The following is a 12,797-nucleotide window of genomic DNA, read 5'->3' as shown; positions in this document are numbered from 1 at the left end:
GACTGCGATCAGAATTGTGTGTCACTTGGGAAAAAGTGAAAAGTTTTTTAAAGAAGTAAGAGCTCAGATTAATTTTTTTTTTAATCTAGATAAGTGGTACGTACTGTTTTGGACCCGTCTTTCTAAAATGTGTTTTTATAGACTGAGATAAGGTCAAATAAGTGGAATTTGAAGGGGTATAAAAGTGAAAATGAAGAAGGAAAGATTGAAGGAAAAAGTGTATGTTTCATGGTAGATACTTATGTTTCTTTTATTAAAATAAATGTCCTCATACACTTCATAGAGATATTTTTGCAGCATCAAATATATGGTTAAAATATCGCTCCAGCACACATAGTTCTGCTCTGAGTTCTCACAATGTTGTCACTGAACATGTTCAAGGATGTGATAATTTTGAATATATTTGCCTACAGTTTGTTTTAGAATACTTCTGTAGTAAAACATGTTGAGACAATTGCAGTTTGAAGTTGATCTGCTGTTCTCCATTTGATGGGAAGCTTTTTCCTGGTATTTACTCTAAGGGAAGAGCAGACGTTTATCCACAAAGTGTTTTGGTATGGGACTTGAAAGACAAAAACTTCCATCTGTTTGAAAAAAAACAACCGTGCTTCTCTTGCTTCTTAGTGGGTTTTTTTGTTTGTTTTGTTCCAAGACTGAGTGACTGTTAACAAGGAATTGGCTGACTACAGACTATAAAGAAATTTCAATAAGCTGCTTCATAAGGGTTTTTTTTCTTTAAGTATTCAAACCAAGCAAGTACTTTTTCCCAAACTTATTAAAAAAAAAATAGTGATTCCCACCCCTCTGATTCTATCCCTAAGAAATAGACAGCCTCTTTTCCCTTTACACACCCACTCCCAACCTAAAAAACCATATTTTTTACTTGTAGCAATTGAATTACTTCTAGTATGGATTTATGCTAAGGAACAGTTCATTGAAATATGGGAGAGCCACCAGGACACAGTTCAGCATAGCTGTTTCAGTATTCACCTGAGCAGCTGAAGAACTGTGTGAATCTGTGCTCTGTTTTAGGGAAAGAATAGGTGTGATTTAGGATGCCCAGTTTAGAAGAGATCACGAAGAACTAGGGTATCTGATATTTATGTTTAACTCTGTGCTTCCATTATGAATCATTTAGTTTATAACCATTTACACATGGCAGCAGAGAGGCCTTCAATAGCTTGGAAGTTAAAAGATGCATACGTGTCTTAGAGTGAACTTCTATTTACAGAGTGGAAACAAACTACTTTTAAACTCTCTTGTCAGCACTGTCTGAGAATACTTTCATTAGCCCATGGTTAGAGAATTTTCTGGACTGAGGCAGCAAGAGGAACTGAATGTGGCCTTCTGATTTCTCTACAGCTAGGTGATAAATACCATCTTCATAGTTACACAATGTATTTGCACCAAGTTCATGGACAGTATGTTACTTGTTCTTGTTTGTTGGTTGGGGTGGCATCAGTCCAGCTTCACTGCTAGAGTTCTCATCAAACAAGACGTGGGAGTAAAAGAAGAAAAAGGAACAAGCAAGGCAGTGGCATGTCTTAAAGGTTAAGTTATAGATAACTCCTTAAAGAGCCAGTTTACCCATGCATTTGGTAATGGGGCAAGGAGATTAGGGTATGTTAGTGATGAAGAGGGAAAGAGTAAGATGAAGCACTGAATTTGATCTGCTCAAGCAGAGGTTGCATGTTTCAAATGGTGACTTTCAGAAGGAAAAAATACAGATACTCACCTGAATAGTAATACTTACCAGTATTACCTGAAACAGAGACAGTTTACTCTGGGAGGACACATGAGATTAATTGCAGCTAACATCAGTGTTTTTTTACCTTTTCAACAGGAGAGGGAAAAAAAATCTTTTTAGGAAGCTTTGGTTTATTTTGCAGAACAAGAATATATAGCTTATGTTAAAAAAAAAAAAACCAACAAAAAAACAACCCAACACCTGCATTGGAATGAGTATTCAGTGAAAGGTTGAGAATACAGCTATAAACACACTTAGCAGATGTTTAACTTCTGGGTTGTTCTGTTCTGGGACTCGTGGTACAAATGCGTTTTGTAGTGCTAATGAAGTCTTGGATCAGAGCAAAAATATTACTTTGGAGCTGTTCTCAGCAGCTGTTGATGCAGAAAATGTGAAGTGTGGAACTCAGTTTCAGCTCCTTTTTTGGTATTCCCTGGGCTGGAATTGAAGGCATGCCGTCTTGCCCATTCTGCTGCTGTGTGACCCTGCGGTAGCCGCAATCAGTGGCCTGGGAGATGAGCGCGCGGAGCGGGAGCGATTGGCTGGGGAGCAATTTCCCGGAGTACGTCTGTGTCAGGCACAGGCAGCTAAAGCAGTCATGTATGCGCAGGCTCTGATCTCTGGGGAGGTTCATTACAGGGTCTCCTACAAGGGCATTCTCTGCTTCTGCACATCAGCATGGAGGAAGCTCGTCAAGGGAAGAAAATGCAACCTGTATGTAAATAGCAGCTGTGTAACGTAATAATGGCTTGAATGGGATTTGATGCAAGTGATATTTAGCAGCTGTGGCTCAGAATTGTGTGCTACCTTAGACTCAGTAGTTGTGGAAGAAATTTTTGAAAGATCTGGTGATAGAAGTAGTAGTTTGAGTAGAGATTTCTGTATTAGGGAAGATATTTGCTGTGTTGTTAGAATTGCTTAATCATAGTAACCAGCTTAATTCAGAAAGAAAATGTGCTCTTATAGTTGTGCCAGTATACTGTCAGAGTTTGAGATTGGTTGAGTGTTTTGGATTTGGTTATTTTTTCTTTTGCACTATTTTGAGTAGCCTTTCTTAATTTGAAGGTTATCGACTGTGACTTTGCTTGATTCTGTGCAAGTATAGCCAGGATGTTTCTGGTAGAGAGTCTTAAAATAGCTGGCTAACTCTTCCTTTTTGACAAAAAAAAAGGCAAGTGAACTTAATGAGCTGTGTAACTGAGGTGAAGTGTTTGCAGAGATAACATTTTCTTCAGACCTCAGTGGCACAGACAAAAGACTCCATTTGTGGGGATTTATACAGTGAATTCTAATATTAGTTTTACAAGCTATTTCTTAGCCATTGTATGACTTGTCATTACCATTGCCATGTAACTGCAATGCAGTGTGTAACAGGGATTACTAATTTAAAAGTTTCCTGGAAACCAAAATCTATGGGATGGAATTTTTCTAAGGTGTAAAACTCTGAAGATCCCTGAATTATTTTATGTATGACAGCTAAATTTTCTATTCCATTGTGTGAGCATAAGAAAGAATTTGATTTAGATATATTAGAGTGCATCAGATTGTGGTGGCCTTTGTTTGTCAAGGTCTCTGTAGTGCAGTGCTCAATTTTTTGTTTTCATTGTGGTGCTGCTTTCAGCTCTGGGCACAGAACTGTATCAAGCATGCATAGAAGACTAGGCACAGATTTGAGGTCACTAGTTGTAAACATTATAGTACTTCTTTTTTTTACCTGTAATTTCAGGAATTCACTTAATTACGTTTAGGTGAATGGAGATATGTTGGGTTTTTTTGAATGAAATTTAGTACTGTGAGGCAGTGATTAAATGCAACTTCGTGAAATAGCTACTATAATATTAGATATGCAATTTGATATCTTGTGTTGGATTGCTGACAGTATTTGCTAAGTTTATACATGGTAGTGAATTTTCTGGCTTGCAGAATACTCAGGCTGAATTCAAATAGACTTGTAAATCAAATATTCACTTGCACCTTGCTAGGAATCAAGCCATCTCTTTTTCTTGTGCTTGTTCTAATTCAGTTTTTTTGATGAATTGCTGTGGTGTGCCATGGTTGAAAGCCATTCACAGTCGTGACCAGTCTCTTTCTTGTTGGTATTATGTTTCCTTTTCTTTTTGACTTTTTCTCTTCAATTTAATTTTCTCTTGTGATTAATGCAAACTCGGTTTATTGTCCAAAGACATGTTTAGTTTTTCTGGAATGGGACATGGCTTCTCTTGGACATTGTGTTGCTCAGTGTGACCCTGGCTGGATTAAGACCTGCTAGAACTGAGATAAAACTACTTATAAACATTAGATTTCAAGAAGCAAAACATTAGTGTGTTTAGAACTGCTTTTTTCCTGAAAGCGATTGGGTTTTGTGGTGTTTAAGGAGCACAAATGCACGTCTTTAGTGCCCTCCACATACAGTTTCAGAAAATTCAAAGTACAGTGAAACTTCCGGGGAGTCCGACTGAAGTCTGTTGATATCTTTTGGACATACTTGTCCAAACAAGGTTTGTAGAGCTGCTGTGTTTATTGTAAGTCTTCTAGAAGCAGATTGGTCAGATGTATTTAGTAAGGTAAGCTGAACAGTTAATTAGAGGATTAGTAGGCTAAAAAAATGTCTAAGTATCCCTAACCTCTTCTGTGATGGTTATGGTCTTACTGAAATAAATCTAAGTGTCACACCTCCCTGCAAGGCTCTGAGTGTAGCTTTGATGGGGAGAGGCTGTCATTTACATGTGAGGATTGTTGCGTAAAATAGGAGTTGTACATGCACAGGTAAAATTCACAGGAAAAGAGGGGATGTGTGGTGACACCAAAGCCATTGAGCTGAATTAGAGTAATTCCTGTAGTGCTTGAGCAATACCCTCTGCTAACATAGTAGGGGAAAAAAATCTCTGGAAAGCAGCTGTTGGAGACCATAGAAATTACAACTAAGGGGGAACCCATCAACAGTCTGCTTCCTATTTTAAACCTGGCAAGTGTTCTGTTTGTGAATTATTATTAATTGTGCTCTCATCTGTATATATTTAGAGGGGAAGGCCAGCTAAAAATTGTACGATGACAAAATGAGACAGGGCTCATTTATATGTGATGCGTTTTTCCTTGGCTGTTAGGTTGATGTGCTTGATTTAGAACTGGTAGTGTTTCATCACTCTGGCAACTTCTGATGATACAGTATTGCTGTGTGGAGATTGTGCCCAAAGAACTTACTTCAAATGCATCTATAGGATCATTTGTGCAGTTCAACTGAAGTTGAACAGTTTGATAGACTGCCTAATACCTTCACTTACTATTATTTAGAAAGAACTTTAATTTTTTTTGTATTCCACTTGTCCTTCAAGATGCCTGCCCTCCTGCCTACTGTGGGCTCATCTTACCTCTGGTTTAAAAGCAGAATCAGTCTGGAAGAGAAGTAAAACAATATATTTAGGACTAACAGTAAGTGCTGCTGTTAGTTGATTCTGCAGGTAAACCAAGTCTACAAGCCCTTCCTATTTACTCACTTTTAACTGAGGCTTCTTGGTGCTGTGTGTGGGTAGCAGTGGCAGGAGACCTAAGGGATAGACCTGATGCTTGCCTGAAGTAGAGTGATTGGCTTTCAGCTCTGCATACAGCATCCTGAGATGACAGTAACAAATACACTGTTTTTCTGGTTTCTTTTCTTTTCCTTTCCAGAGCTGCTGTCCCTGGTAGACTTCATCTCCTAATTTTGTGGGTCTACAACACTGGTCTTGTCTGTTTTTTACTCCGTGAAGTATTAGTTCTTATTAACGTGCAACTGTGGGAGGTTGAATGGATAGAGAGGAGGTTGTACATGCATTCTGTAAATTGGAGATGTATTTTATTTCCTGACTACATGGAGTATTATATGTGCCTAGAGCAGAAATGCAGACTTCTGAAGCAGACCACTTGGAAAATGTGGCTGTGACAATGATGAATTACCCTGTGGGTTCTAAATTACCCAGAACGATATATTTCAGTACCTATGTAACAGAACAACTGAGTTTATCTATTTTTTATAAAGATCAGTTTTAAAATATTTTATAGATGTACACACACATACCTGGATACATTTGCAAAGTGAGGTTTTGTAGTTCCTCTTTGGTTGTCTTTGAGATATATGGTCAAAGTGAAGGTTTTAATTCCTTTTCATAGCCACACCTTAATTTTTGAAGCAGGGCAATATCAACAATCTTAATTAATTTTTTATTTATTTTTGTCACTGGAGCTTTTTTTGATGGCTGTCATATCCATCTCCTGAGTGCAGATCCCACAAAGGAGGGCTGATAATAGAACAAGAGTCCGGCTTTGGCTATGCTTCCTAAGGCCAAGCCACTGTTGACTCTGATTCAGTTTGCACAGGGCCTCTCCTGTTGTGTCCTCTTGCAGACAGCCCATTGATGGATGGTTTGGTCCAGCTGAACTGCTCCTCTCTGCTTGCTGGTGGTGAAAGGAGGAAGAGCTGAGCCTGACAGGCAAAATGCACTGTGCTCAATTGCTCATATGCTGCTGATCTTGGTAAATCTACAGCAGTGTGCTACAAAGGTTTGCCAGTGGGATCTGTAAGCAGGGTTTGCTCCTGTGTTGAGAGGAATGATTTGTTGGTGCCACATTCCAGCCTAAGAGGAAAATCCTGTCTGCCAGATCTCTTGTGCTTACAGAAGTAGAGATGTATCCATGAGTTCTTGTGGGAAGGAGGAGGAAACTGCTTTATCTTCAAGCCAGAGAGATTGGGATACAGTTACAGTCACAAAACACTATGTAGGAGCACTGGGATGGTATAGACAGTTTTATTAGAATACTGTTAAAATAAGAAGTGTTAAACTGTTGGCCAGGGACAGATATGTAAAGGAAAAACGTTGATATGAGTTTGCTCCTTCCTCCCCATCATGAGTTGGGGTTAGTTTTTGTTGGTTGCATTTTGTACTGTGTTTTTGGTTTTGTTTTTTCTTTTTTATTTGCATCTACTTCAATAAATGCTGCAGTGAAGCTTCTTTGTAGCATGAAAGTTGTAATGTAATTTCTTTTTGGGGGGGGGGGAAAGGATGATGGTGTTTGTGGAGGTTTTTTTGTTTGCTTATGCCCTCTCTTAAGCCCTGCTTACTTACTTGCATGAGCACTAATACAGTCCCTTCTGGTGCTGCAAGTCACTCTCTGACTCTGCTGGGAAAGAACTTTGGTCTGAGGAAATGTAAATGGAGCACATAAACATTGACTTAGCTAAGTAATGGTCTTAAATGTTGATCTCAAATTATTCTTAACGTGGTTACTGTATTGCTCATAGATTTTAAAGGTTTACAGTTAGCTGTATCAGCTATTTATGATCACTGTCTATCACCAGAATGATTTGATTAGACTGTATTTCAAGTACCTTAAAAATGTGCTTCTAGCAAGTTGTCTGTCTTGGAAGTGGTTATTCAGTAATGCGCTTTGGCAGCATGCCCGTCTGAAATCTGTCGTGTGTGTGACTGCACAAGGTTAAGTGAGTTGCATGGTGAGAAGTGCTTGCAGAGATGACAGTGGAAACTTGCCTTTGGATTTAATACTCCCTGCGTCATATTCGTGCTAGTCCTTGGGACTGTGGCTGCCACATACTGCTGGAGGTTGTCAGCTCTTCCCAACTCGGGGCTTTCCATAAAAATTCATGCAATTCAGGATTGACTCTTTTTTCAGTACTAGTTTTAAAAACATGTGGCATTAATATGCTAGATACCAAAAGTGTACTGTAGTAAATGACAATAAATGTTTGAGAAGGTAAATTAGTAGTGTTAACAATTTCTGGTGCTTGGTTTTCTGCAAGGGGGAATCACTCTTTTCTCACAGACTGAGAAAAGACATTTGAAAACCAGAGGTGGCAAGAGGAATCCTACTGGGAGTCTGCTGGAGCACTGAGTATTTGAAAGTCTTGTCTGATGTATAGCAGTTGAAAAGGGATTTCATTTTCATGCTGAGGAGAGTTAGAAGGCTGAGAAGACAGATTCTAATGTAGGCAGGCACCTCTAGCTGAATATGAAGGTGTTACTGGAGGTTATTTCTGCAGTATGTTTATGAGTATCCAGAAATCTGTTATGAAAAAGTACACTTAGTACATCATAATACAGTGCAGTGTATCTTAATACAATGTGCTAGACTTTTTTATTTTTTTTCCCTTGAAGTACTCAGGATTTATTCTGTTTTTATAATTACCTTCTCCTTTAAAAAAAAAAAAAAAGTGCAAACCAAAGGTGAAAGCTTAATCTCTCCCTAGGGCACCTTGGTTGCTGCTTATGTTGGTTTTTTTCCCCCTTCTCAATTGTTCTGTCTTTTGACTGAAAATGAAAGTTACATACATTCTAAATTAGCCTTGAATTTTACTTTGGCTTGTCTACATCAGCTGTATTTGGGCATCTGTGGGATTGTCAATGTAAAGTTTCACATGCAGTGAATGGTAAACTGCTCAGGAATATTTGCTTTAAGCTCCAAGTCATTCTCTGCCTAAAACAGGGAAGCTGACAAATTTTCCACAATCCTGCTGTTCTTTGTTTATGTAAAAAGTTCAGAAAGTAGACAAGAAAACTGAAACGGCAGCTGTAAAATTTTCCCTCCCTTCAGTGCCTTTAACTGACATGATAGATCATCTATAATTACTGGAAAGCTATGCCCTACAGACTTTATTTTTAACCAGGAAAAGGTTGTAGTTTGGAATTACTCTATAATGTATTTGAATATTTTTGATTTTTTACCTGACCTAAGGCAAAAATATCTCATACTGGGATTTGCTCTTGGCATCACAAAACAGATATGTTAAAATGATGCTTTGTGTTTTTCTGAACAAAGGCTGTAAATGATATGCTTCCTCCACGTATGATATTTGTGGTTGTTAATGGTTTATTCTTGGAAGAGTCTTTGCATATGTTGAGTACTTTGAGATAGCGATAGAACGGTTTGCAAGGGCACACATGCCTTCCTGTAATCTAATCTTAAAAGACATGTTACTTTCACGTGATGTGGTTTTTGAAGACTGCTTCTGTACGTATGAGTTTGGCAGAGAATCTTTTCTACTGAAGGAAAGGGTGATAAAAATTAATAATGTGAGATAGGACACAGCAAATCCCCTTTCAAAATGTTATTGGGAGATGAAAATTTCTTCTTAAGTGTATATTTTTCACAGTGTGTATACAGTTTTCTAGTGGTATGCAGTTGTTTGTATCATCTGGAGAAAAGCTCTTTCTTCCTTTGTTGCTTAAAAAACTGTGTGTTTGGCAAGATTTCAAGTGTCCTAAAAGGGCTGCTGGGGATGGGTGTGTTTAGGTACAGGATTTTTCAGGAGTCTGTGGCTGTAACCATGAAGCTAATTGTGGAACAGATTTGGTAGCAGTTTTCCTATTGCTAGGGGTTTTTTTTTCTACTCAGATATAAAAAACCACCTAAGATAGTTCAGAGAATTTGTAATTCTTCCATCTGCTTCCATCTCTACTTGGAGTTTTGTGGTAATGTGTATACTGTGTGTATCTGTTTCTGTGAACAGGAGTGTACTACAGTACGCTGGATTTTGGTGTGTAGGAGACAGGAATATACTATTTCCCCCCATACTCCCCTCCCACCTTATTACCATGACACTTGAAAAATTTTTACCACTTTTTTATTAACAGGTCCCTGGAACATTTTCATGGTCTTTCTCCAACAGACATTGCCTCAATTCTTTTTAATTTGTAGCTCTGTGGAGTGTACAAGGTTTTTTTCTACCCTGCTTGCAAAACTCTACTGTCACTACAATGCAGCAGTAGTGACCAAGTTAGGCTACTGTGTAATGCCTTTCTTGAAAACCCTATTTTCAGGGACACGGCTCAGAATTGACTTGTATTTAGTTTTCAGAGGTTTATTCTGCCATGTGCTACTCTTTCCTCTTATGTTTTTACTTATTTACATAGTGCCAGCTGCTTTTAGTTTTTTGTAGTCTAGCTGCATCTAACCTTTTTTTGAACTTCATCAGAATTTTTTTCCCAGCATGTGGTGCTTGTCCTCTTCATATTGTTTCATCTTCTTCCCTCGATAGTTAACTACTTAAATTTGTTTTGTGTATATGCACACAATATATTATAATAAATATATTTTTTGTTAAGATCAAGGAGTTCTGTGTTCAAAAAAATTTTTTTTTTGTGAGTGGGAGTTGATACAGTGTTTATTAGCTTGTACCTGTTACACACAGGTATGTTGTTTTTCATCCTTGCCACTTTTCCTGTGAGGTGACAAACTTGTTCTATATATAAAGCAATTGCATAATTCTAAGACCAAAGTTTAGTTGAATGTCAGCACTGTTAGAGTTCCCGGTTCCTATTAGACTCCTGGTTTAGGCTTCTGTTTTTCCCTCATGAACCCATTATCACAGATCATCCGTGGACTGAAATGTAAAGCAACAGATCAGTGTAGCTGCTGCTAGAAGCAGTGATCAAACAGATAAACTTGTGGTGGATCTGGCTGTCATATGGCCACAAGAGAAGTCACTTTGGTGAGCTGATCCAATGGAAAACGAATCAAGTTATTATAAAAAAGCTGAAAAAAAAAACCCAAAGAAACCACACTGTTTCTTAAGCGCTTTCAATCTGATTTCATGATGGTTAGGTCTGACTTAAGGAAGAAGTGTGTGCCCAAGGGAGCAGAAAGATCAGGGACACAGTAATCTTTAGCAACTAGCCTTGCTCTTATATTTGGATGTAAAACTGCCCTTAGGCAGTTGTTCTTTTGGAGAACCAGCTCTGTCAGGAGGCTGTAATGTGTGAGCTGTGAAAAGTGGACTTTATTCTAAGGAATGCAAACACGTGGAGAAAGGCAACTCTAATGTTGTTTTGATGTCAAGTCTGAGATGGACTTGAGATTTCTACTATTCAGTTTCTTTATTTTTGTCAAGACTGAGCAAAAGGCAGTTTTAAGGTCTGCTTTAGTGATGTGCTAACTGTGATTAGAGGATGTGTTCAGAGATAAGCCTACATCTATTTCAAATATTTCATGTTATGAGTGGTGTGGTTTCAGTACTAATAGAACCCCAAAAGGTCTGCTGGAAACTGCTGCTTTTTAACTTCGTGTGTTAAAAAAAAAAGGTGATAGGTTAACAAGCTGGCTGTTGAAACCTGAATGAAGCAGTTATTTTGATATTTCCAGAGCTGTGGGTCTAGGAAATACCTTAGGTTTTTTTGCTACCCCTTTGTTCAAAAAAGCTTCTTATTTGTGCTGGAAAATCTCACACAGGAATTGCCCCCTAAAGAGAAGAGCTTGAGGTCTCTCAGTATTTACTTCTGTATCTTTTTATACATTTATCAGTTATTTCACGGAAGTAGATTGATTGCTGTTGAATAAAAAGCTAAAAGAATACTGCACTTTTGAAACGTGTCCTGATTGTAATGAAATCCCAGAGCATTGCAGAAAGAAATTTTATGGTATTTAGCATGTCTGTTGATTTACTGTCTTTTCCTTCAATGCAGTGTAATGTTTTCTTGAAAAATTGGATAGATAGATTTTCAGTGATGACATGCTGTCTCAGAACATATTTAGGAATTTAGGAAAAAAGTAGTTCTATTTAGTTGTAACTTAAACTTGTGTCTTGTTTCTTCAGGGTCACGATGAAGAAGCTGTTGTGGATATGGGCAAAATCAGCTCTACTATCAATACAAATTTTGAGAAGGAAGAACTAGAGAGTAAGTTTGTGGTGGTTTTGTGTTTGATTAAAATGTATTTTTTGCCTAGGGATAAAAGATTAATTTTCCTTGCTAAAAGGAATCAAAATTTTATGGCTGTCATGAAATTGTGGGGTAAAACTTGCTTCTTAGACTTAGGTTTGAAAAAATAATTCCTGTTGGTAAGTAATTTTCCAGCATGAATGATGTCACGTTCTTCAGAATTAAAAGTCAGGAAACAGGGGTCATGAGGGAGATGTTTGTTTTCTTTTCTGAAAGTTAAGTGTCCTTGTGATTGTGGTCATGCACTTCAAATACTGAGAGTCTCAGCAGACATGTAACTGTCCTTCTGGTTCCATAGTAAACTGTATGCTCCACAGTCTGCTCTCAGTAAAGCATTATGGTAGTCTTCATTATTTTACTCGGGATCCCACATTTAGCAATAAAATAGCAATGATTTAGTTTCATGTAGCAGAATGTAAAATTAGGTATTTCATCTAAGACATGACTTTTCTTCTTACTTGAAAACAAATTAGTTTGGGATGAGGATTCATGGATGGTTCTTAATGAACAAGGAAAAGACTAGGGAGATCCAGTGTTAAAGGCTTCAGCCTTTCACATGGAATACTCTGAAGCTTAATTAACATTTGCAGAATGCTAGAAGGCAGTAGATTCACTGAGTTGTACTGACTCTTACACTGTTTCAGCACACTGGAAAACCATAATGGCAGCAGTTTCTGGCTAAGAAAGGTTGATTTTAGGTTGCTGTGACATTTTTCTCACACTGTGGTATAAGAGGAGACAGTTTAAAGTGATTGAAGTCGTTTGCTGCTGCAGCATACTCTTGATCTGTCCCCTTCTGTTACTGTTTTCTGTCTTGTGCTAACATTTCTGTTGGCCTGACCAAACCACAATCCCAGCTAGGTCTGTTAAGCAATTGGAAAATTTACCAGTCTGACAAAGGAAGATGGTCAAGATCTCAGCTGTTGGGCTCAAAATGCCACACTGATGGATGTGTGCAGGAGCTGAGCAGAGGAAGGAAGTGTGGATATGGGGCCGAGAGATGCAACAGTGGAGGCTGTGACAATGCTGGTTTAGATGGGGTTCTGCTGTAGGGAAACCACTACCTTGGCTGTTTCTGCAGTTGAATCTTCAGATTTAAGAGATTTAAAGAGATTTAAGCTGATTCCTTCTAAATTTCTTTCTCTTGCTTTTCTCAGGAGATGACCCAGAAAAAGTGTGTGTGTATGTTTTGCAGCAAGGCAGGGGTTAAGGGAAAGCAGGCATCCAGCTGGAGTAGTGTTGGAGGCAGTAGCTTTAGCAGCTGTAATACCTCGACCCCAAGGAATGACATGGGAATGTGCAGCCAGATCTCTTCCCCAGTCTCTTTCAGAGCACATTCTTGTAGG

The 12,797-nt window shown here is 38.3% G+C and overlaps 1 protein-coding gene across 8 annotated transcripts in view; it reads left to right on the top strand.

Annotated features, from left to right (window-relative positions):
* SLC4A7 (solute carrier family 4 member 7) overlaps positions 1 to 12,797 on the top strand; it is a 93,621-nt gene that overhangs the window by 24,438 nt on the left and 56,386 nt on the right. For 4 of the 8 annotated variants that reach the window (XM_064704679.1, XM_064704672.1, XM_064704678.1 and 1 more), the window contains exons 1-2: positions 2,322 to 2,461; positions 11,328 to 11,409. In XM_064704679.1, coding sequence (XP_064560749.1) covers positions 2,426 to 2,461; positions 11,328 to 11,409 — 118 coding nt within the window. In that variant the 5' untranslated portion in view covers positions 2,322 to 2,425. Of the gene's footprint in view, positions 1 to 2,321; positions 2,462 to 11,327; positions 11,410 to 12,797 lie in introns of those variants that run through there. The other 4 variants (XM_064704675.1, XM_064704673.1, XM_064704674.1 and 1 more) reach the window with 1 other exon arrangement.

Source organism: Zonotrichia leucophrys, chromosome 2, assembly GCF_028769735.1.
Source record: "Zonotrichia leucophrys gambelii isolate GWCS_2022_RI chromosome 2, RI_Zleu_2.0, whole genome shotgun sequence".
Lineage (NCBI taxonomy): Eukaryota > Metazoa > Chordata > Aves > Passeriformes > Passerellidae > Zonotrichia > Zonotrichia leucophrys.
The sequence above is the reverse complement of the archived record's forward strand: the minus strand, read 5'-3'. Positions and strand labels throughout refer to the sequence as shown.